Here is a 26,693-nt window from a genome sequence, read left to right as displayed (position 1 = left end):
AAAGGAGGGTGAAAGGAAAACTTCTCACAGTTCATTAAGGATCTTCACATCTTTTCCATTCCACAGGATTCAGAGGATTATGATAGAATAATGGGGGAATTTTGCAATGTTGTTGACAGGAATGACACAAAACACCATTCAATGTAGTTTCAGTTGCTAAAAATTAAAATTAAAAAGCTGCTACTTAGGAAAAACACACTAGACTAGAATAGACTGCAAAGATACCCTCCAGTAACTGGACCCTGCAATAATTTTAAAGGAAATCTAGTAAAGCCAGAAGCGCACAGATTCACCTTTAATAAAATCACATGTATACTTTAATTGACTCCTCAAGGAAAGAAGTACTTGCCCTTTTTACATGTTACATAAGTAAGACCCTTATTTCATGAGCACAATGCTTCCAAATCCATCACGTCTAAAAGCAGTATTCAGTGGAATGTTCTTCCACCCCAGTCAGCTGGGTTTCGAAATATTTCAGAATTCTTAACTGAGCATACAACTAATCTCATAAGCAACTTGTTAAGCTTAAACAAGATAGAAAAAATGTATTTCACTTTAATGCTATATGGAAAATGGCACCAAAAAAATCTGAAATCCTGCTACCAACATTATTAACACACAAACAAAAAACACACTGTCAACAACAATTTGAAGTCTATGACGTGGCCCTTTTTCTTTTTAACAAATAAAATAAATGCTAATTTTTAGTTTTAAACAATATTAAGCTTTTAATATATGATTCACAACTTCACACCAATTTATTTTTTAGGCATTTGTAGTTTTCATTTTCTGTAGTCCAGAAATTATAATGAGTTTTCAAGACATAAGAATCAGCCAGTAGACCAGGGTATACCCACTTGGAGGACTTCTAGCTCCACACATCCTAACAGGTGGGCAGAAGGTTATTTCAGGAACCAATTCCTACTACTCACACCTACACTCTAGCTCCACAACAAACCCAAAGCCAACCTATGGAATGAAGCCGCAGAAAACCTTTTGGGCCCCAAAGCAATGGATCTTAAGGCTTGTTAAGAAAACCACATTTGATGACATGTAAATATCTACAAGCTTTACACAAAAAAGTACATGTATTTTTTGCTTAAACAAAACAATAAAACACCTCTGTCAGTTCTAATATGTGTCAGTTGCTCAGCCATTCATAAAATGCAGCCCTGCAGGCATTCCACAGATGCCTTCCTTTGGTAATAAAAGTTTAATGGAATAGTATTCTAGCTTATGAGGAAGAATTATCTAAATCTTCATTTGCTCTAAGTGAACAGCTGCTAAATAGCCTGCTAAATTTGCAATTTCTCATCTGCAAAAACCAACTATATTTCTACTCTTGGAGTTTATTTCAGTGGGAAATAAGTTTACCTTTGACATTCTACATTTTTGTAATGCAGCTGGTTCTAGTCAATGTCTCTCTTCTGACCCTCAAAGGAAAAGTCCTTAAACACTAGGGATAATTCAAAGGTACAAGATGAAATATATTATTTTTAAATCTGTGGGTGTTTTTTTCTTATTTGTAAATGTACTAAATAGGGTTTAATTTTTCAGTCTAAGCAAGTTATTTAAATTGCAAAGTCATTGCAAATATGTAAGTGGCATATATTTACATTATGGCCCTTCTAAGTCACATAGCGATGAAATATAAGAACACCAGGAATTTATCCAAGGCATAGGACTTAAGTATTTTCATCAAAAATTAAGAAAGCTGGTAAAATCCTGAGAAAAACAGCTCATCAGGACTTTAAAATATAACAACAATTATAATAGTTATATCAAGCCCTTACTATGTCCTAGGCATTGCTCAAAGCAAATCATAACAAAATTCAGCTACCAATTAGAGTTAGCAAACAGCTGTGAAGTAAATGAACCCACATATGCACTTAATAAGACCTCCTACAGTCTTAATGTGAGGCCTCTCAAAGCAGTTCCTAACTCTGGCTACACAGATGCTCCAGCCCGCTCAGACCCTCTGAATTCAAATCTACAAAGAAAGAACCTAGGCATCTGCAATTTTTTATTTAGAACAGTTTTAGGTTCACAGCGAAATTGAGCAGAAGGTACAGAAGTTTTCTATATATCCCCTGCTTTCACACAATGCATAACCTCCCCCAGTGGGATGATTATCAGCATCACCCCCACAGTGGGTACATTTGTTACAACTGATGAACCTCCACTGTAGCACCCTAAGTCCAGAGTTTACAGGGTTCACTCTCAGCAGCCTACATTCTGAGTTTGGAAAAATGTACAATGACATTTATACATGATGTATTATAGTATCATACAGAGTAACTTCACTGCCCTAAAAACCCTAAAAATTTTTTTAAAGCTTAACCAACAAACTTTTAAAAGCTTAACCATGAAGCAGTCAGCAAACAGAATCCCTGTGCCAGCATACAATCTGCCCATATACTCCAAATCCATCAATCTTCAGTTTTCAATCTGGCCAGGCAACGTCCTAAAGAATATATGTGCTCCTTTTGTCCCTTTCAAAGACCCAGATAGAAAAGCCAGGATAATAAATCGAATTCTCAACTATTCACTTAAAATCCTTTAAAAAAAAAAAAAAAATGATTGGTTGGGTGTGGTGGCTCACACCTATAATCCCACCACTTTGGGAGGCCCAGGTGGGTAGATCACAAGGTCAGGAGTTCAAGACCAGCCTGGCCAAGATGGTGGAACTCTTGTCTCTACCAAAACTACAAAAATTAGCCAGGCACATGGCAGGCACCTGTAATTCCAGATATTTGGAGGCTGAGGCAGGAGAATGGCTTGAACTCGGGCTGTAGAGGTTGCAATGAGCCAAGATCTTGCCACTGCACTCCAGCATTGGCAACAGAGTGAGATTCCGTCTCAAAAAACAAAACAAAGCACGTCAACACAGCCTGATAAAACAAGATTTATCTGACAACCTTCAATGACAATTGTATTTGAGTCTACCTTTTTGAAAGAAATCATCAGGTGGAAAAATACAAGACAACTACAGATCCTACATCTTACCACAAGCCAGACCCAATGAAACTATTCTTACCTCTATGAGCCAGGAATGCTTATTCTTTCAACAACTAACCAAAGGAGAAAACAAGTTATAATGCAGAATAATCTTAATCACTTAAACACTTACTTTATTATGGTTGTAAAGCAGAGGGTGATAGGATGTGACACAAAGGGAGAGGTCTTGATGAGTTCCCTAACAACAGTAGTGTCCTTATACTTTACCACTTTAATTTCTGATTCTTGGATTTGAGGACAAGCAACTTCTGGGCAATCTAGGGGGAAAATACACTTCGTTTTGAGATATCTCAGTTTTAAAACATTGATCTATTTGGGGCAACAGTGGTTCTTTTCAGCCTGACATTTTCTCCAAGTAAAAGTTTTTCATTCATGGTGGATGACTAACAAAGTAAAATTGAAGACAAAGTGCTAACAAGGTCTTTGTTCACCACTGGAGTGTAAAGGAAAGGGGACCTGGCTGGGTGAATCTTCAAGGTCTTGCTTGATTTAATTAAAACACATACACAAAAATTGCTACAACTATGTAAGGAGGAAACTGTGAAGTATCAGAAAGAAACTAGGAATTCAGAAGCAGGAAAGTTAAGCAGCTTTGTTGGCTGTGAACATGGCCCTGAGCCATGCCTTTCAAAAAGGCTGTACTACTGGTAATGTGCCCACCTGACCCAAAGATGCCAAAAATCTAGCCCTCTATCCTCCTCCCACCCCGAACTACCTTTATTTTTTCCTTCTCTTGGCTTCAATAGTGAAATTCTACCACTAGAATTGGACCACTAGATTCTTTAGAGTAAACAGGTATCTTTTAAAATGCAAACATCTCTTAGAAGGCAGTACAGGTAATTCATACACTAAAGTCATTCACTCAAACTGCTGATCCTCTCTTACTCAGCTGCTTATCTGCTAGATTTGAAAAAGTAGGGATTTTGTTTCCAGAGAAAGAAAAAGTAGGCAGGAAACATGGAACATTTTTTGTATTATAATACTATAAAGGAACACCTGGATATCATCATGAAACTAGTAATAAGAAAGTCTAAGGGGGAAACGCACCAAGAAATAGAAAAGTAAATCAGTCTGAACTCCAACGCTGAACACAGGAATGAATCCTTTCCCCTTTATTGCACAGGCTCCAACCAGGGCTCAGAGGAGACTAAAAAGTCCTCATGATATCACCAATGCTTGGTCCAGAAATGCTTAATGAACAAAGCCACAAAACTATATATAATAAATAATGACCCAAACCAAGTGAATAACAAATGAATTACAACTATTACTTGCCAAAAACCCGAATAACACATATATATAGATGAGACCAAGTGTCAGCCTGTCACCCAGCCTGGAGTGCAATGGTGCGATCTTGGCTCACTGAAACCTCTGCCTCCCAGGTTCAAATGATTCTCCTGCCTCAGCCTCCTGAGTAGCTGGGATCACAGGTGCACCACCACACCCAGCTAATGTTTTGTTTAGTAGAGATGGGGTTTCACCATGTTGGCCAGGCTGATCTCGAACTCCTGACCTAATGATCCGCCCGTCTCAGCCTCCCAAAGTGCTGGGATTACAGGCGTGAGCCACAGCGCCCGGCCCCAAATAACATATATGTATTTTTTGAGGTGGAGTCTTGCTCTGTCGCCCAGGCTGTAGTGCAGTGGCACAATCTCGGCTCACAGAATCCTCTGCCATCTGGGCTCAAGCGATTCCCCTGCCACAACCTCCCGAGCAGCTGGGATTGCAGGCGCACGCCACCATGCCTGGCTAATTTTTTTTGTATTTTTAGTAGAGACGGGGTTTCACCATGTTGGCCAGGATGGTCTTGATCTCCTGACCTCGTGATCCGCTCACCTCAGCCTCCCAAAGTGCTGGGATTATAGGAGTGAGCCACCGCGCCCAGCCCCAATAACATATTTTCAGGAGAAAAGCATTTCTAACCTCTTTCAACTCCTAGGACTCCCACTCTACCCAATTAAACACACATGCAAAATAATATGGATTATCTAGACAACTGCAAGAAATCATAAAGCAAGAAAATGAATACTTATCAAAAGCACCTGCAAGAAAACAATGAATTATGTCAAAACAGATGCTATTAAAGCTACCACAACCAATTAAAAGTCTTTTTAGAAGCTATCCAGAGAACCTAATGGTACTTTGACATGTGCTATATTCAGGGGAAGAGTTCACTTTATTTTAGTAAGTGATTAAATCATGTTCATTGTTCAACTTTTATAAGTACAAACTGAACTTCCAATTAAAAATGGTAGAGTGAACGCACATTTAGCTCTGCTCCCTAGAGAAGTTGATCTAAAACAATGTAGAGTGTACATGTCACTGTGTAAACACACACACACACACACACACACACACAAACATGCATTCTTCCCCCGATGCAAGGGACCTGCAACCAGCAAAACTAGGGAAAGCAGACTGAAAAAGGATAGGAGATAGAATCTGTATTTGTATTTTATGCTTTCTTTCCCATGGGTGGGAACCCACTTCTCCATATGATTTAGTAGAACTGAATAGCCTAATTTATTTAAACCCCAACAAATACACTGGTTTTGGTTTTGTAGGATGAGAAGATTCCTAATTAATGCCACACCAAAGAAAGCCTAGATCAAAAATGGCAACATTGGCCCCATAAAGCCAGGAAAGTGGTTTGCCCTGAACAAATGTTTATAGTAAATTTTTTATGTCATCCTTGATATACAAGAACATATTAAAACCTTTTCTTGTAATCCCCAATTTTTGCTTAGATTCTACTATTTAAGCAGTTTTCAAATAAAACATGTAATTGGTTAGGTATTGCTGAGTTTTCCTAAGTAATACATCTTTTTTTGTTTGTTTGTTTTGTTTTTTTTTTTGAGACAGTCTCGCCTGGGCTGCAGTGCAGTGGTGTGATCCTGGCTCACCACAGCCTCCACCTTCCAGGTTCTAGCAATTCTCGTGCCTCAGCCTCCTGAGTAGCTGAAACTACAGGTGCCCCCTGCCCAACACCACATCCAGCTAATTTTTGTATTTTTAGTAAGATGGGGTTTCACCATGTTGGCCAGGCTGGTCTCAAACTCCTGAGCTCAAGTGTGATCCACCTGCCTCGGCCTCCCAAAGTGCTGGGGTTACAGGTGTAAGCCACGGAACTCAGCCCTAAATATATCATTCTTTGAGATCCAAAAGTTTCTCCTCAATGAAGACAGACATACCAACTCCAGCTATAATAACCTTGGCACTTCTGTATTTTTATATTACTTTTCAGAATTATAAACAACACTTTATCAATTTTAATCATATGTTTATGTGTGTGGATATATAAGTATGTGTGAATATATACCTGCTATTCCTGTTTTATATGTAAAGCTTATCTCTGAAAGCAAAATTCATCAATAAAAGGAAAAATGATACCTCATACTTTTTTATCTTCTCAGGCCAAGAAGGAACCAAATCAGTATCTGGGGATAAAAATTATTACTAAACACACAAGATATATTTAAATAAATACTATTTTGAGAAGGAATTTGTAAAATAGTGTGAAAATATGATTTCCTTAACTTCTCATTTTTCTTAAACTTATATACCATCACTAAGAGAGACTAGCAACCCTGTCATTAATTTTTTAAAACTGAAAACCCATGATTTTTGTCCAACTTTTTCTATTACTCAGCTTAAACGGCAAAACTTGGCTTAAGTCTATAAAGAATTATAATCTCTTTTAAAAGATGGAGACGTGACTATAACTGTTAGATAATAAAGAGGCCTAATATCAAACTTCTACCCAGACGTGCACACCAAATTTTTTTAATATTTTCATAAAAGTTGCTAAAGCACCATATTTCCACTAACATTTATCTCACAAACCATAAGCAGCAAACTTCTGTAGGCTAGCACATTCTCTGCAAACTATTTGCCTAGAATGAATTTTGACATTTGATTCATACAGGCTTTCTGTGCTACAGAAGAATAGCTTATCAGAGCAGTCCTATTTGGTTCACTTTAAATTGCTGCTGACAGAAATCTGGGAGGAGATATCAATGAATACAACAAAAAAATGGTGATAAAACTCAGATTAAATTTTCTTGCTGTGTGAATAACTAGACTGATACACAAAATCATGCTTAACATCAAAACAGGCTAAAATGCCCTACTCTACAAATGAAGCATACTTATGAGATCTAGTTTGATTATGAGACAGGATGGAGCTTTTGTCTTGAGATGCCTCTCCAGAATGTAATAGTCAAAACAAAATATAATAAAAGATAAATTAATACTCCTAATCATAATTTCTCTAACATAGTTCTGAGTTGATGTATAACTCCACTGCAGAGCTTAATTATTTAAACAGCAATCTGACAGATCATTTATCAGTGCTTTAATCATTTAGCCACCTTGCATCATAAAATTATGTTTCTGAGTAATCCAGGGATTTTTATAGACTATATTTTATTATGTCATATCGCATTCATTCCCTTTAAGCTCCATATTATGTTATAGTGCTATAAACACTAACGATAAATTCTGTCCATGCTTCCACTTGGCCACAGAGTATGTACTCCTGCTGAGGAATGAATGAAAAGAATGAACCTAACCCCAGGTTTTGTGTGATACATTAAACAACACTCGCAGGTGGAGACAAGATTCTCAAATCCCTGTCCTCCATATCATGCCTGGAAGCTGGGAAGGGATGAGGAAAGCAAATAATCGGTAACATTTCCTGACAGCTGAAAAACAAAATCTATGTCAGTAACATCATCTTTAATTTGTTCAAAAGACAATAGAAAGGAAATCAAAGACTAGAAATAAAACGGTGATGATGACAGAGTGATTCTAAACACAGTGGGTTTAACAAAAGATTATAATTGCTGTTGCATGAGAGAGTAATTAGATTACATCTCTTCATGTGATGAACTCTGGCAAAGCTTTAAAAAATTTTACTGCCTACACATTTCTTTTTAATTATACTTTAAGTTCTGGGATACAAGTGCAGAACGTGCAGGTTTGTTACATAGGTATACACGTGCCACAGTGGTTTGCTGCACCTGTCAACCTGTCATCTGTATTAGGTATTTCTGCTAATGCTATCTCTCCCTCTGCAACCCCCATCCCCCGACAGGCCCCAGACTGTGACATTACCCTCCCTGTGTCCATGTGTTCTCATTGTTCAACTCCCACTTACGAGTGAGAACACGCAGTGTTTGGTTTTCTGTTCCTGTGTTAGTTTGCTGAGAATGATGGTTTCCAGCTTCATCCATGTCCCTGCAAAGGATACAAACTCACCCTTTTTATGGCTGCATACTATTCCATGGTGTACACGTACCACATTTTCTTTATCCAGTCTATCACTGATGGGCATTTGGATTGGTTCCAAGTCTTTGCTATTGTGAATAGTGCTGCAATAAACTTATGTATGCATGTGTCGTTACAGTAGAATGATTTATAATCCTTTGAGTATATACCCAGTAATGGGATTGCTGGGCCAAATGATATTTCTGGTTCTAGATCCTTGAGGAATCGCCACATTGTCTTCCACAATAATTTACACTCCCACCAACAATGTAAAAGCATTCCTATCTCTCCACATCCTCTCCAGCATCTGTTGTTTCCTGACTTTTTAAATGATTGCCATTCTAACTGGCATGAGTATGTTTTTTTTTTTTTTGGAGATGGAGTTTTGCTCTTGTTACCCAGGCTGGAGTGCAATGGCACGATCTTGGCTCACCGCAACCTCCACCTCCTGGATTCAGGCAATTCTTCTGCCTCAGCCTCCCGAGTAGCTGGGACTACAGGCGTGCGTCACCATGCCCAGCTATTTTTTTTGTATTTTTAGTAGAGACAGGGTTTCACCATGTTGACCAGGATGGTCTCGATCTCTTGACCTCGTGATCCACCCGCCTCAGCCTCCCAAAGTGCTGGGATTATAGGCGTGAGCCACTGTGCCCAGCCGAGTACATATTTTAAAGTGACAAAAATGTGTCCAAACTGACTTTAAAGTACAAATTTTATTCTGAAAATAACTTTTTCCACTATTTCTAAGCCTACTGAACTCTGAAGTAATTTTCATTCCAAAACAGAAAAATAATTCAAAGATCTAGTTCCTATTCTACTACCACCCTCTGATGAGGGTAAAAACTTACTAAGTGGTAAGTCACCAAGGAATTGGCATGGTTGCCAGTGCACAGCATGCCTATGCAGTACGATGTGGATAGTTTCTTCAAAAGCATGTCAGGATGGCTGCTCATAGTTAGAAATTACTTTCAAGTTTAATGCTTTTAAAATACCATTGACGCAGGGACAAAGAAAGTAATCCCCTGGTTTTGAAACCAAACGTGGAGAATAGAGAAAAGCAGAAAGCACATGGGAGAATTCCTTGACTGCTGAGAAATCAAATGGGCTATCATTCTTTAGTTTCTTCAAGGGAAGAGGAGACATTATTAGAAAACAAGGGTCAAAGTACAAGAATTACATTCCCTTCAAGTACAGCCTATGCCTAGCCGGCGAGCAACCTGGTCTGATAGCAGCTTCAACAGAAGTGAAAGAACAGAGCTTCGGCGAGCCTGCATTTCCCTCTGGGCTGTGAAGGTGAGCTCCTAAGTGGCCAGGGTCACAACACAGTAACTTCTACATGGCTCTCACGCCTAGAGCCTCACAGCCTTTTATAGAAACGTAACAGTTCTCATTTATATAAGCCCTTGAAGTATTTCTATAACAAGTCAGTCAGCTGTTTCCAAGCATCTGAAAAGCAGGGCAATGGTGGAGAGAGTAGAAGCAACAGTGAGAGTGGGGTGGGTTTTCTACATATTTATATACACATACAAATGCCCAAATCTTTGTTTTCTAATTGGAGGGGATGGAGAGAAGAATTAGAAACATCACTATTTAAGCAATCGTTTATCTTGAATAGAAAGATAAAAACCTTAAAAATATACAAGAAAGTAGAGGGAAATAAATAAAAAATACTTTCTATGAGAAGTATTTTTGGCAAAGTACTCTGTTAAGGCTCTGTGGGAAGAGAGAAGAAAGTTATTTTTCTAGAGAAATTGATAATAAACCAGGTGAAGAAACAACATCAGCATGAGAAAAATCAAACAATACAAGAGTTTAGCAGTTGTTCAACACAGCAACACAAGAGAGTCTTTCACGGGCAGCGCGAGATTAACTGCCAAACTAATGGTGCAAACAAGTTCCGAGGAAGAAAAGAACATTCTGAAAGCTGGATTTGAGTTGGAAATTAAAAGACAGGCAGGAATCATGTGATGGGGAAAGGAAAATGTGGAGTTGGAAGGTTGAGAAACTGGAAGGAAGGTCGGGCACCTCAGCATGTGTCTGATTAGAGGACCAAGTTGACTCAGAAGACTCAGAAAACCAAGTGGTAACACAGGTCAAAAGACAGCCTGAGGTCACACCTGACCAAGGTCCAGCTAAGGAGTGACTTGATTATGAGGCCAGACTCTGATGCTGTGAGTCCCTTGTGTTCTTCAAGCTGGACCAAAATATTCTATCACTTATGTGGCATGGCAGTCTTTTCCCATTCAGTAAATACAAATTAAGTTTTCAACAAAATTACCACTCTAACTCCTTTTTTAAGCTAAAAAGATAGACATTCCACCATGTCACTGGAATTTTTAATTGCACATAATACATGCCCGTTACATTATTCGGAAAATGAAATATTAAGCTGCCACTATCTTATGGAATCTTACAGAGCACAAGTATGTAGGTAGCTGAAAAGAGACGACAATAAACAAGTAAGCAAGTAAAACACACTCAAAGTTATGACGGCAAATTGGATTTCTGAGACCAGAACTCAACACAAGAAAGGCAAAAAAGACCTTGACACATTCTGCTTTCTGATAAATACTTTTATCATCAGAACACTGGTGAAGAGTGCCTACATTCTGTTAGCCTTATTCTTAACTAAGAAAAAATGGCACTGACATTCCTGTGTGGGCAGAAACAATGCCCTCAATTCTCAGACAAAATCAACATGTGGGAACAACTTTCAGATGCCAGAGGAAAATGTGTGCAACTCTAACTCAGAATGCACATTCACTCAGGCTTCCAAAGTCTTGCAGGAACTTTCTCACTTATTTGTAAACTTTAAAACACACATACAGACTTAGCAGTTGTAGTAAAACCAGCTCAAATCTAGAAATAGAGGAAGCCAGTATTTCCATTCTCTTTGCAGTCTGAGAATAGAAGAGAGGAAGTGACTCCCCCAAGATAATGTAAACATAGATCTCCCAACTTTATATCCATGGCTTCCACTAAACCTTATTGTTTCTTTTTCCCCCCCTCTTAGAGGAAAGAGCTCCACTGTTTTAACACATCGAGTTTGTAAATGCCCTTAGCAGCAATACCATAAAGAGTGCTAGAGTCAAGTACCTGAAGCAAACTTGCAGAATCCAAGAGACACCCTAAAATTCTTTACAATTTAACTCTGGAACCAAAGGAGTTCAGTACATACTGTTTAAATATCTCAAGGGGATAAAAATTAACATTTAAAAAAATCAAATTATAAAGTTTCTTCATTTAAAAATCTTCAAAGTTTTTTCAAAAAATATTTGAAATCTCATTTTACTACCAATAGATGATAAATTAGTATAGACTGTAAATTGTAATTTTCAGCGACAACGATTAAAAAAATACGTACCACAAAGATGTGGAACAAACGTACAAAGAGAGCCCAGAACTCAGGTCAAAATTAACACATCGCTTAGCAATAAACCTATCGTTACATAAGCCAAAGATAACAGTAAAGTTAGGCCATTTCCATAATTCTTTTAACTTAAATATAATCATCTTCTAAAAACACACTGTTATCCAGTATATATGCTCATTTATTATTTGCAACTTCGGGGAATCCAGGAAATTTTGTGTGGCACAAAAAAATTTTACTTACTTAATATTAGCAAATGTCCTTTTTCCTTAGAAGAACACAGATTTCAAAAATGACTGTTTTTAAAAACAGTGCTGTATTGGCTCCTTGGGCAGCTGCCTTTACTTCCTGAAGTTCAGGAGAGAAAGAATAGGCTGATAGTTCACAAGAAAAAGAATGTGGAAACAGGAAGCCATAAAAAATAGGGGATGAGGGGATAAGGGGAGAAAAAAGGGATATGAACAGATATATGGGGATATATGTAATACATATAAATATATAATATGTTAATATATATTATACAGAATATATTAATTATATCTATATATAGTGAGTAACGTAGGAAGCAGAGATCTTAGGATACCAAACAAAAATACCCCTACTAATTATGTTTCTGATTTTAAAATAATTATTCCATTAATATAGCAGTATTTACATTAAATGGTTTAAAGGAGGCACTTTTGTTGACCAAAGGTACTGATAGGTAACACGAACAAGCAAGTGAGTAACAAACTCAATGTTCTAATCGCACCACAGAAAACCATGATCTATGAAGACCACTGATGTGCACCATAAGCAATGCAGTGAATAAAGAAGCCCCCCCTTAAATTACTGCAGCCATGTAGCTAGCTACAATGTTTCAAAATCTAAACAGCACTCTTAACTTTGCTAGGTCCTGTTGAACAACGACTTTACAACCTCTGGTCCATCACTCACCAGCTCCTTTTTGCTCTATCAGTTTTAATCTTCTCATCCTGGCATTTGAGGCCTTTTAGAATGTCACCCTACTCTATAAGATGCCTATAAGCCAAGCTGTCTCTTCATGACTTCCTGCACAGCCCATGCTTTAAGTGGCTTCTTTCTATTTTTGTAAGCACCCTAAGTGAAGACAATTAGGGCTTCTTCAGTGGGCATTTTATATCAAGGTTTAATTGAAAATTAGACATTATGTACACACAGAAAGAAAAAGAAGACAATCACTACAGTTCTCTGAAGAACCATGAAGAAATACAATCTTTGCTGAGAGTAAAAAGATGGAAACACATCTATTCTCTCAAACCGAATACAATTATTTCTTTCCCATATTCTATTCTCCTTCCTTGAACGCTCAAAAGTTCATTAATAGCTACAGTTTCCCACAACTACTTCCCCAAATAGTCCTCAGACGGTGATTTCCGGTGTACAGCTACAGAAGCACAGATAAGCAGCATCAGCATATGGTCCAATCTGCCTAAGTTCAAAACTGGAACTGGGAAACATGAGCCTGATCAACCCCATGATGGGTGTGCTCTGGGCTCCACTCATAAGGAGGAAATAAGAGCAGGTCTGATGAGTAACAGACCCAAACTAATGATACTAAGCATGCAACAGGAAAACCCAAATAACAGGAAAATTTGTGTAAGAGAAAAATTCATTAAAATGAGGAATATAATTTATAACTTCTGCATTGTTATAATAGCTATTAGGATATTGATTAATTACATCCTATGTTGAGATATAAAGTCACAGCTTAGAATTCAAGTGAACTGCTGGTACATGAAATCTGCTGTGGGATAACATCACTGAAGTCTATTCAAACTCCCGTTTTGCTATGAACTCAAAAGGAAAGGATTACTCAACACAAATGCTATTTTTAAGCTTATTTCCCCATTTACGCTCCTCCAAAGTTCATTCTTATAATGGCAATATTAAGTAATCATCTATTAAATGAAAAGACACTGACTATAAACTAATACAGTCATAAAAATAAAGATTCCTATGCTTTCCCAACCAATTTAAATATTGGTGAATTAGAGGACTGAACTACTACTTTTCGCTTTGGAGACTATCTCAATTCTTCTTCAGGCAACACAGTAAGTTGATTCCTTACAGATAGTAGAATCATAGAAGGACTAGTTACACAGATAAGAAATTGTTCTGTTTTGTATCATTCTAAAATGTGATCAGAGATCTATACTTAACAAGATGGGGAAAGAGGGGAGTAGGCATAGTGATTAAAATTAGACTTTATTAACTCGTGTGTCTGTAATATACTCAATTTCTAAAAGGGCAGCAGTAAAAGGGAAAAAAGAAAATTCAAGTAAACAAAGAAAATAGACAACCCAAAATTAGATGACAAAATAGTCATTTATCTCGGAAATACTATAAAATAAATCGTCTAAATTCACCAGTTAAAAGACAGAATTCTCAAATGTGATTAAAAAGAAGTCTGCTCAAAGACATAAGGATACAATGTTTAAAAGCAAAAAAAAAAAAAAAAAGAAGACAAAAGGCAGAAGATAGTCCTGACAAATTCTAACCAAAATAAAGCTAGTATAATAACATCAATATCAAATGAAACAAATTTCAAGGTAATATATGATAGTTAAAAAAAAAAGGCTATCCAAGAATATATCATTCTGCACACGTAAGCATCTAATGATCTAGCCTCAAATTTTATAAAGCATAAACTTACAAGAATACCAAGAAAAATCATCAAATCAACAATCACAAGGAAAGGCTTGAACACAGCTCTCTTACATACTTATAAAAAATCCAGTAGTCAAAAATGATACATAATGGGGCCAGACAGAGTGACGCATGCCTATAAGCCCAGCACCTTGGGAGGGCAAGGAGGGAGAATTGCCTGAGCCAGTAATTTGCGACCTGCCTGGGCAACAAAGCAAGGCTCTATAACTCTACAAAAGAAATTTCAACATGAGCTGAGCATGGTGGTACATACCTGTAGCCTCAGACGTTCTGGAAGCTGAGGCAAGAAAGGCTGCCACTGCACTCCAGCCTGGCAACAGAGACCCCACTGAGAGACAGAGAGACAGAGAAGAAGATGGGGGGAGGGAGGGAGAGAGAGCTAGAGAGAGAGAAGTGGGAGGGGGAGAGAAACAAAGAGAGAAACAGACAGAAAGAGAAAGACAGGACAGAGAGGAGAGACAGAGAAAGGGAAGTGAGGGGAGAGGGAGAGAGAGAGACAAAGAGACAGAGAAGAAAAGACCCAAAGTAATGAAAGCACTATATAGTTGACTCTTGAACAACACAGGTTTGAACTGCATGGGTCCACTTAAACCTAGATTTTCTTCCACCTCTGCCAAAACAGCAAGACTAATCCCCCCCAACTCCTCCTCCTCCTCCTCTTCTTCCTCCTCCTCCTCCTCTTCTTCCTCCTCCTCCTCCTCTTCTTCCTCCTCCTCCTCCTCAGGCAACATGAAGATTATTAGAATGGAGAACTTTATAATAATCCACTTCCACTTAATGAATAGTAAATATATTTTCTCTCCTCCTTACAATTTTTTAATAACATCTTTTCTCTACCTTACTTTATTGTAAGAATATAGTATATAATACATATAACACACAAAATCATGTTGACTGTTTATGTCGGAAAGGCTCCAGGCAACAGGAGGTTGATTATTAGCGGTTATATGTTGGGGCAGTCAAGAGTTAAATGCAAAATTTCAACTGTGCAGGAGGCTGGTACCCCTACTCCTACTTTGTTCAAGGGTCAACTATATTTCAAATTTATATGAAAAACAAGACGTACTTCAAGGGAACATTAGAACCATGAAAGCAATTTTTTATGTGTTAAACTCAAGAAATTAGAACAGTTATCCCAAAGAAAAAGAGCAAATGAGATGAAATGTTACAAAAGAGGAAAGCTACAATAGAAATGATAAAACCAAGTTGTTTCCTTTGAAATACATATATATACATACATATGTAAATTAACATTAAGAATAATTTTTAAAAGGCAAACAACACTAAAAATATGAAATTAAAATCAAATGTGCAAGGGAAGAATACTATGAAAATCTTCATGCCAATAAGTGTTTCAAATTAGATGAAATGGACAATCTCTACCAAAAATATTAATTGCTGTAATCAACTTGGGAAAAAAAAACATAAGTATAAAAAATTATATCAATGATTTAAAAAGCAGCAGAAACTGCCTTCCACCTCCAGTCCTCTCTCAAAAAGGCTACTAGCCAAGACAGTTTTAAAGGCAAGTTCTACTGGATCACCAAAAAAGAGACCATCACTAATTTATCCCAACTTTTCTAAAAAATGGTTAAGAGGGAAGCAACTTTATGAGGATAGAATACAACCCAGATAACAAAATCTGATGAAGACAATTTGATAAAAGAAAATTAAAGGTGGCTGGGCAAGGTGGCTCACGCCTGTAATCCAAGCACTTTGGAGGCCAAGTGGGGTAGATCACCTGAGGTCAGGAGTTCATGACCAGCCTGACCAACATGGTGAAACACCCTCCCATCTTAAAAAAAATAAAAATAAAAAAATAAAATTAAAGGAAAATTAAAGGTAATATATGCAAAAGTTGTAAATAAAAAATAATACGAAATGAATGCAGACAGAATCTACCAAGTCTACATTAGAAATTCGGATGGCTTAACAGTAGAAAATGTTAATGTATATTACAATATTAGTGGGTTAGAAAAATACATGGTCCTCTTAGTTGATGCAAAAAAAAAAAATACATTTGATAAAATTCACCACCTACCCATGAGTAAGTCTTAGAAACTAGGGGAGAAAGTCCTTAATCTGAGAAATAATATTTATTTTTAAAAATTTCAGAGTAATGATATAAACCTAAAATAAAACATAAGGTATTCGGCCTCATTACTTCTTTTTTTTTTTTTTTTTTTTTTTTGGAGACAGAGTCTTACTCTGTCTCCCAGGCTAGAGTGCAGTGGTGTGATTTGGGCTCACTGCAACCTCCACCTCCTGAATTCAAGTGATTCTCCTGTCTCAAGCCTCCCAAGTAGCTGGGATTACAGGTGCCTGCCACCAAGCCTGGCTACTTTTTGATTTTTTGGCAAAGACAGGGTTTTGCCATGTTGATCAGGATGACCTTGAACCCCTGACCACAGGTGATCTGCCCACCTTAGCCTCCCAAAGTGCTAAGATTACAGACATGAGCCCCCATGCCCAGCTAACCTCATTACTTTTAGTGGCAAGAACTACAATTACTTTTGCACCAGCGTAACATAAACTGTAGAACTGTTTTTGTGGTTTTAGCTATCCTTCCCATGAGAGGATCCTACTTGCCCACTATATCCTTATCAGCTTTGACCACATGACTTGACTGGCTAATGAAATGTGAGTTAAAGTAATATACACCACTTCCAAGCAGAAGATTCAAAAACTGTAGTGTGGTTCTGTCATGTTTTCTTTTCCTTTTTATCATGAAACCAGCATGTCCCAGGTAGAGGCTATTCTTTCAGTCTTGATCAGAAATAATGATGATGTGGGAAAGAGTCATAACAAACCCACCAAGCACATGTAACACAGCAAGAAATAAACAATTTTTATTAAAAGTCATGAAGACTTGGAGGTGTTTTTGCTACTGAAGCATAACCTACTGAAAGCTGACAGTGACCAAACAAATGCAAGTCAAAATACTGAGAAGCTATTTCACATACATATGATTGGCCCAAATTAGTAAGTCTGATTACAAAAATCGCTGATGACAATGTGGTAAAATCAAACATAATGGTTGCTGTTGGAATGTAAATTGGCACAATCACATTGGCAATATCTGGGGAAACTGAGGAAGTAAAACTGGATTCCATCAATCTAACAATTCCATTACTCGGTGCCTTGAAGAAACTCTTACGCAAATGAACAAGAAAACACATCTTGTAATATTCACTTAAGAACTATTTCTTATAGTATTTAAAGAGACTGTGACTCAGGAGGGAAATAAACTGGTTTAGTCAAAGAAATACTATAAAACAATTAAAATGAATAGATTTATATACCATAAAAAGATACATGGAGGGAAAGAAGGAAAAGATGGGAATGAGATTTTAGATTTTATGTTTTATTTTGTTAAAGACGTAAAACACATGGCAAAATGGTAACAACTGAAATTTTTGTGGTGGATACACAACTGTCTCCTCTATTATTTCTGTATTTTTGTAGTTTTTAAATATTTTATTTGACTTTTTTAGAAAGATAGAAAACAAAAATAGATTTAGACCCTAAAGTACGTGGTCAGTCTTGTGGCTTAGTGATGCAAAGGATGTTAGCAGTGAAAGGGCATTCTAGATGATCTAAGTAATCCTATATTCTACAGACGAAACTGAGGTCCACAGAGGTTGACTAAATGACTCAAGGTCACGTAACATTGAGTTGGTTCTCAAAAATCCACATCCCCTAACTTCTAGGATAGGTAGGAAAGGCAAAAGACATGCAATCAAATATAGTGTAATTGAGTCAAGTTCAGAAAACTACTCTGTCCCTTTCTTTATGGTCTCTCACTCCTATCCCTAAGACCTCTCTGTCTCTATCCCTGGGATAGAAAGGGAGTCTCAGCAACGGACAAAAAGAAGTGTTAAAAAGAGCAGCAGAAGAAAAGAAAGCTTTAAAGATTGCTATGGTCTGGCCGGGCGCGGTGGCTCAAGCCTGTAATCCCAGCACTTTGGGAGGCCGAGGCGGGTGGATCACAAGGTCAAGAGATCGAAACCATCCTGGTCAACATGGTGAAACCCCATCTCTACTAAAAATACAAAACATTAGCTGGGCATGGTGGCGCGTGCCTGTAATCCCAGCTACTCAGGAGGCTGAGGCAGAACTGCCTGAACTCAGGAGGCGGAGGTTGCGGTGAGCCGAGATCGCGCCATTGCACTCCAGCCTGGGTAACAAGAGCGAAACTCCGAAAAAAAAAAAAAACAAAACAAGATTGCTATGGTCTGAATGCATCCCTCCAAAATTCACCTATTGTGGTGGCATTAAGAGGTGGTATCTTTAGGAAATGACGTAATCACTGTGCCTTCACGAACGGGATTAGTGCCCTTGTAACTGAGGTTGAAGGGAGCTGCCTTGTCCTTCCACTGGGTAAGGACACAGCACTTGCCTCTTCCACCACGTGAAGATACATGAGGTGGCATCTTGGAGGCAGAGGACAAGCCCCTCACCAGACACCAAATATTCTGGTGCCTTGATCTGGGACTTCCCAGCCTCCAGAGCTGTGGGCAACAAATTTATGTTGTTTTTAAATTGCCTAGTTGAAGGTATTTTGTTAGAACAGCAAAAACTAAGATAAGGATATTTAATCCTTTTTTGCTACGCCTTTTCTTTAAACAATTGAAATATCAGGAAAATTATAACGAAAATAAGTAAAATAAAATTCTAAGTAACTAATACAAAGAGCAAGAATCTATAATTATTCATCTTAGTACCCTCAGCACTGTGTAATATAATATACATCCAAATAGAGAATACACTACTGTTCAACTGGATAGACATTAAGTGTCTTTACAAAGCTGAATTCTTTCATTGTTATTACAAAGTAACTTCTCTTTTTAATAAAAATGCAAGGAATTGGGGGAAATGTGTCCAGTATTTAATAGATGAGAACACCAAAGAAACAGGCAAGACAGGTCCCACTTGTACCAGACCCAACTGCATAGTTAGTTCTGTGGTCAGGATCATGAGCTCTATAACCAAACTGTAGCGGTTGGAATCCTTGTTCAACCACTAACCAGCTGTGAAACTCGGCAAGGAATTTAACTTCTCTAAACCTTAAGTTTCCCATTGTGAAATGTAGCACTGAGACTAGCAATGATATTATCTACCTTTTATTGATTCTTCTAAGTACTAAACAAGATAATCTATTCAAAGCACTTCACACAGTTCTTCAGTAAATATTAGCTATTAGTATATGTTACGTAAATAATTTGTGAAAAGCAACGAACTCTTCTGATTGACATAAAATTATAAGGTATTAGATGCATTAAAAGATTAAACTGACTTCCGTCAGTATCAGTGCTAATGAACTGTATGTTTTTCAAATCATAGGTTTTTTTTAATTAAATGAAACTAAATAAATTAGATTTTAAGCCATTACCTGTGTCAGGATAAAATGCTTGGGGTTAGGTTTACTGCTGAAACTTCCTTATTCTGAAATGTGAGCCTTGTGCCATCATTTTTCCTCAAGAAAAACATCTTCTAGCCAGAAGCAATATTCCCAGTTTTTAACACCCATTCAGAATACACACCAACCAGTACACAGGACTAGTGCGGTCTGGCAGAACAGCATTCTGCCTCCTCAGGTAATGAAATATTGTTTGTGACATTCTATGTACTTTTTTTAGTGCAAAACTGTAATGAACTGGCTTACAGAAACTTAGTAAAACACAGAAATCTATTCATCATGCCATGCCACAATCCCACATCAAGATAGCTCTCACTCAGCTCCCTATCTCACCTCCAGGTCACAGCTGTATTCGGTGCCATCTAAGAGGGTCACTTTACACTGGACAGTTTTGGTCTTCTTGGCGACTTTTTGAAATGCCTTCTCTGCTTTTAGCTCATTGGTCTGCACTTCCTTGGTCTCCCTTTTTGCTGCTTCTCCTTCTAATTTGTCTTCCTGTGCTTCCTTTACCTTCTCTTCTCTCCCCTTACTTACTTGTTCAGTAGGCTGTGGAGAAAAGAAATTAAATCCATACTACAGTCAATCGACTTGCAGATGACAACACAGTAAAAGGAAAAGCTTTCCTAAGAATTGGGATCGTTACTTTAAACACTGTAACTCTCAGTTTTTAAAGATTTGAAAATTCCAATAGAAAGGGTATCTCCCCTCATCCTCTTTTCATGGCCAAAATTCTCATTGTGTCAAATTGGTTATTTGGCATTAAATGAATAAAAGAAACTACATCCCAGCAACTACAATTTAAGTATCATCTCAAATAATAACATTTCCAATTAAAATCTTATACCATGGCAAAATTTAGGCTTTGTTAGGCAACCAAAATGCACACGGACAGATCTACTACTTACTGTCCACTGAAAACTTAAAGAGGCATAAAAGAGCATTCCGTTTAAAAGAGAGATGGCAGGTCTCAGAGGATCTGCCTCATCTTAACAGGTACAGACATGAGGTTTTCAGTAATCTGCATATACAGTGGACTTTTATCCAAGCAATAGCAGGGGAAGGCTACGGCAGACCAATCTAAGACCCATTCCAGATACATTAAGCCAAAGCAGTATCTCAATATAAGAAATCTGGAAATGATCTAAAACAAACAAATCCTTTCTGTTAGGTGGTTACACTACCAGGTTTTCATTTCCAGGCAATTATTCCCAAACATACCTGCGTCTCTGCTTTGCTCACTGAAGGTTTTCCTTCCTTGACTTCTACCTTAATCTCTTGCTGTTTCTTCTGAGCCGTTTCCTCAGCATCACCCTTAGCCTCTCTCTTTTCTTCCAGAAGGGGTTCCTCTTTATCTAAGACCTGTTCTTCAACAACAGCTTGGGTAGGCTCTTTTTTATCGCCTCCATCTTTGGCCACTACTAAGGTATATGACTTTTGCTTCTTAAGCCATGGCGGTATGAACCGAGAAATACCCCTGCTCTCAGAGGCTTCCTTCTCTCTCTTCTGGCGGCGCAGACTACTTTGGCTTTCAGCTGCAGTGGATGGCTGGGAACCTTTTTCCTCCTCTGGATCGGATGACTGATTCTGCTGATTTTCTGCTGCTTCTTTAGGTTTCTCCTTGGTCGCATCTGCCCCTAACTGGCCAGCGTCCTTCTTCACTTCAGACGCAGAGCCTACTTCAGTAGTCATGGTCACAACTTACACTGTAATCAAAACAAAAATCACAAAATGTTATTTTACAAGTTCTCTCAGATTTAGTTTGGTTGCCAGGGGCATGGAAGGAAAGATGGGAAGGGGAGTAACAGGTGACACAGAGAACGCACGTCGAGAAAGAAGATTCAAAAGCACAGACAAAATGGAGACTGTTGCTCTGACTTTTAGAATTCTCTATCAGAATCACAGACCCAAAACTAGCATCACAATAGAATTGTGTGTACTAAGTTCTATATAACTAGAACTAAAAATCATCAAGAACTCAAGAAACAGGAATTACTTTTATTTGGTTTCAACTTGTTATAAACAATAATTTATTTTTTAAAACCATTTTTTAAGAAAAATCACTCTTATCTGTACTTGGTATTCTTTATTCTATAACATGAAAATGTTATCAACAGCATTAGAAAGCAATTAGACATATTTCACTACAATTTCATACATTAAACCCAAACTCTATCAAAATGCTAGGCATTAGAAAAACCAATTTTAAATGTAGGGTGTGTAACAGCAAGAATGTAAAATCTGGATCAAAAATGTATTATTCTGCATTTCACTATTAAATCCCATAATTCAACATCACTGTTACAATGCAAAAGTTAATCTTCTGGGAAAGGTACTCAAATTCTAATCAAAACTCCAAATCTCCATCCCACTCAACCTTAATCACACTTGTCTTTGTATACATAAGAAAAATATCTAAGGTCCATAATCCAAACCAAATGAAGACATTATAAGATGAAAAAATGTATCCAATGATTGCACTTATCATAACTAACTACTTCTGAAAATAACTAAATTTTAAATAAACAAAGACAGACTTTTAAAGTGTTGCAGCACACTGATATAAAGAACAGCAGGCAGGTCGCAGTGGTGCACGCCTGTAATCCCAGCACTTTGGGAGGCCAAGGCAGGTGGATCACAAGATCAGGAGATTGAGACCATCGTGGCCAAAATGGTGAAGCCCTGTCTCTACTAAAAATACAAAAAAAAATTAGCAGGGTGTGGTGGTACATGCCTTTAATCCCAGCTACTCGGGAGGCTGACACAGGAGAATTCCCTGAACCAGGGAGTCGGAGGTTGCAGTGAGCAGAGATCATGCCACTGCACTTCAACCTGGCAGCAGAGCAAGACCGTGTCTCAAAGAAAAAGAAGGGAACAACAACAGGGCCTGCAGAGACAGGTGATCACATTCACTCTCCCCTCCCATGCCAATGATAAGTGCTCAAAGTCCTCGCACCCTGGACAACGGGTAGTGTTCCCAGGTAGCTTCAAAAGTAGTAAAAACTTAGAGATGGAGATGGTGTATTCCTATAGTCCCAGCTACTTGGGAGACTGAGGTGAGAGACCTGCTTGAGCCAAGGAGCCTGAGGCCAGACTGAGAAAGAGTGAGATCCCGTCTCTTAAAATTTTTTTTTGTTAACTTTTTAAGTAGTACAAACTTGAATAAGTCAAAAAAAAAAAAAAAAAGGACACCTGTTTTAAAGCTTTATTAAGACATAATTCATGTACCATAAACTTCACCCTCTTAAAGCATACAGTTAGTGATTTTGAGAATACTCACAAGGTTGTGCGACCATCACCACTAATTCTAGAGCACTTTCAACCCTCTGAAAAGAAATCCTGTGCCCGTTAGTAGTCACTCTTCATGCCCCCTCGTTCCCTGGCAACCTTACGAATATCCAAAAACACTGGCTTATACACTTTAAAGGGGTAAATTTTGTGATATGCAAATTTTCTCAATAAAAAATAACTTTAAAATGTTATTCACATGTAATAATGCAACCACAAAAACAATCAAGTCAATTAGCCTATGTTTAATGGCTTGTATGATGTGGTAAGTCACGGGCACATGAATAAAGACAACCTTGAGGAGCTAATGGAGTGAGGGCTACAAATAAGCAAACACTAAGTCAATACCATGTTGCATAAAAAGCACAAGACTAGGCTGGGTGCAGTTATTCACGCCTGTAATCCCAGCACTTAGGGAGGCTGAGGAGGGAGGACCACAAGGTCAGGAGTTCAAGAGCAGCCTGGCCAACATGGTAAAACCCCATCTCTACTAAAAATACAAAAATTAGCCAAGCGTGATGGTGCATTCCTCTAATCCCAGCTGCTCAGGAGGCTGAGGCAGGAGATGCACTTGAACCTGGGAGGCAGAGGTTGCAGTGAGCCAAGGTCATGCCAATGCACTCCAGCCTGGGCAACAGAGTGAGATTCTGTTTTTTAAAAAAGGCGGGGGGGGGGGGGGGGGCACAAAGGATTTATATTTAACCCAGGTTAGAAGAAGAGGGTCACCATGAAGGCATTTCTGCAGAACTTGACATTTGAGTTTATTTTTTTTAATGAGTACTCATTATTCAGACAAAATAGCCAGAATGGAAGGTATGTGTCAGGCATAGGGAGTTGTGTGGAAACATGAGAACATTCCTCATAAAAAAAAGGAAACCACAGGCACAGAACAATAATCCACTGTACAAGTGAAGTGGGGGCTTATGAGTGAAGAAAGGACAGGCAGAAGCTGAAATGTTAATAATAAAGTAGAAAAGGCAGGCAGAAGCCAGAACATAAAACACTTTGTGTGTCATTTTAAAGGCAATGTGGGGATTATTTGAAAAGCAATGACAAGTCACATAAGTACTTGAAGTAGAGGAGAAAAGTACTAAGAATCCCATTTCACTTAGCCCAACCTGGCTGTAAAGGATAGGATGAAAGAAAAAACTGAAGCAGGAAGAGATCCAGGAGATTGGGTTGATCCACTCTCCGATTGATCCAGACCTGAGACGACGATGGTCTATGCCACAGCAGAAACAGTAGGGTAACAGACAATAAATGAATCTAATGGTAAAGAGGTAGAGTGGATATGACTGATGTTCAGGCTGAATATAGATGCTCAAAGAGAGAAAAGAGTCAAGGAAAAGGCCCAGGTCATGGAAGACTAGGGTGATAGTGGAATCATTCATGGAAATGGGGAACACCTGTAAAAGTGGGTCTGGCTGACACATATAACTCAATTTTGAGTTCTTTGTGATTGAGAAGTTGTGGAGATGTCTAGATGACCCCAAGACACGCAGGTTTTGATTGGAGACTAGATACACACTAGAGACAGGGTTTGGAAGTTGTCATCACATGGGTGACAGGAGGGGATACATCACCTAGAGAAAAAGGGTAGCTTAAGCTTAGAGGATCCTTAAAAGAGCTCTTATCACCACCGACATGTAAGGTTAGGCAGAAGGAAAAAGTATGAGGGCCAGGAGAATATATAGTGAGGCAGGGAGATCAGGGGAAAGTAATATGCTCGACAGCAATGCTACGTAAGAGGGAATAGCTAACTATCATACCTACACATCCTATGCCGCTTCTCATTCTCAGGCATTCGAAATTCAAAAGTATGTCTTCCAACAAGACCCGAGGACAGGTTAAAAAACTGGCTCCATATTGCACAGAAAACCTTTTTTCCTTCTTTAACGTACCATTTCCCATGTACCACTTAAGTGGACAATATTATTTACTTTAATCATGAAATAACCAACGTGTATTTCTAGTATATATGCTCTCATTACATTCTGAGAGCTGAATAAACGTCCTGGTAAAATTAAAACCAAAATGACCCACACTTGTCTAAGCTAACCAAGATAAACTGGCAGCTCTCTAATTACTTTGGCTGTGAGAAATAGTCTGGGAACCAATCAACTAAAGCTGATTTTTGGCCAAAATATTTTAGAAGCAGTGAAATATAAAACTTGAGTTTCCACTGTTATGTTAAAAGCATTAATAGTTGTATATATTTTAATCCTAAGAGTTACTACTCACTGTTTACTGTCTGACACAGTGCCCATATCTGTTTCTCAAAATATTCTACAAGGTACATATTATCCCTATATTACAAACAATAAACAGAAGTCACTTACCCAAGGCCACTAAATGGAGAACCACACAGCTGTGTAGACTTTCCCTCACATATACTTCATAATGCAATCACAACTTCATTATGCATGAATGACCTACTCGACCACAGGGCCCTTGGCCTAGTCCTCAAAGAAGGCTCCTGCCAATTGGTGAAAACGACTATAAAAAAACACGAATGTATTCTCAGGTGTATTTAGAATACTCTCTTTAAAAAGTAAGAAATTTATAGGTAAATTTAAATCACAAAGAAAATCCCATTTAAACATTACTGCTTGACCATGTAAGTAGTACATGGTCACATGTGAGTTCTGTCATAACTGAGCTGGTGGACAGAAACTGGAGACAAAGTGCAAATACAGACACGAAAGAACATGGGCAAACCATATGGTTAAGCCTCACAAACCATCCTCAATCACCACTGTATTCACAACACCTACAAGGGTTAAGAACCTCAAAAGCTGCAATCGGTGTCACCCATTCAAATGGAAGTTAGAAGACAGAAAACAATGAAAAAGACTAATTGGATCATTACTCAATATATTCTTGAAACAGTTTCAAGAGCTCAACAGAGCTCAAAACAAAACACTACCTACTTTGTTGATAAATGGTTTCTTGAACAAATTACCACCATCAAGAAAACATGATTACAGAACATCCACTCACCCTAATTATCATGCCTATAACTGAATTTCTTTCAGATGTGGATAAGCCTTTAAGCTTTATCACCTATGAAAATGAGAACTCTTGCAGTGGAATGCTGACATTCCCACTAAAATGAAGGCTCCATGAGGGCCGGAATCTTTTATATACTGCTATGTTCCCAGCATCTAGACTGGCACACCTAACAAGTACTTACTAAACGAATATTGTTCAATCATCTAGTCTAATATCCTCACTTTATTTTATCAACAATGAAACTGAGGCTCAGAAAGACTTGCCTGAGATGGTAAAGTCAGATGGGCAAGCCAAAACCGGAACTAAGGTTTCCCAAACCCTGGCAATGCTCATTGGCTAATATTTAATTACAATTACCCAAAATCCATCATTAATATAGTTATATAACACATTAAGTAATGATCTTTCTACTTATCATCAACCAAAAAGAACACTGCTGTGAACAGCCAGCCCATTAGACAAGCATGTGGTTTTGACACAATTACCATGTTGGCATGCTCCATCTGGGTTGATAAAAGTGTTCGTTATTGTGACAGCTTCATGAGAAAAAGCATGCATCATTTAACATGCAACCAAGCAGAAAACCATCGTCAATAGACGATCAGTACTGGTTAGGTAAAGAGCTGTGTTACA

At 38.1% G+C, this 26,693-nt stretch overlaps 1 protein-coding gene across 29 annotated transcripts in view; it reads right to left on the bottom strand.

The window, feature by feature from the left end:
- Positions 1-26,693, bottom strand: part of EPB41L2 (erythrocyte membrane protein band 4.1 like 2) — a 228,489-nt gene that overhangs the window by 98,077 nt on the left and 103,719 nt on the right. For all 29 annotated transcript variants that reach the window (XM_074397461.1, XM_074397454.1, XM_074397450.1 and 26 more), the window contains exons 2-3: positions 20,982-21,466; positions 20,097-20,309 (exon numbers count right to left, since the gene is read on the bottom strand). In XM_074397461.1, the coding sequence (XP_074253562.1) occupies positions 20,097-20,309; positions 20,982-21,452 (684 nt within the window). In that variant the 5' untranslated portion in view covers positions 21,453-21,466. The remainder of the gene's footprint in view (positions 1-20,096; positions 20,310-20,981; positions 21,467-26,693) is intronic.

Source organism: Saimiri boliviensis, chromosome 4, assembly GCF_048565385.1.
Source record: "Saimiri boliviensis isolate mSaiBol1 chromosome 4, mSaiBol1.pri, whole genome shotgun sequence".
In the NCBI taxonomy this organism is placed as follows: domain Eukaryota; kingdom Metazoa; phylum Chordata; class Mammalia; order Primates; family Cebidae; genus Saimiri; species Saimiri boliviensis.
Note: the sequence above shows the minus strand (reverse complement) of the source record. Positions and strands in the feature narration are given on the sequence as shown.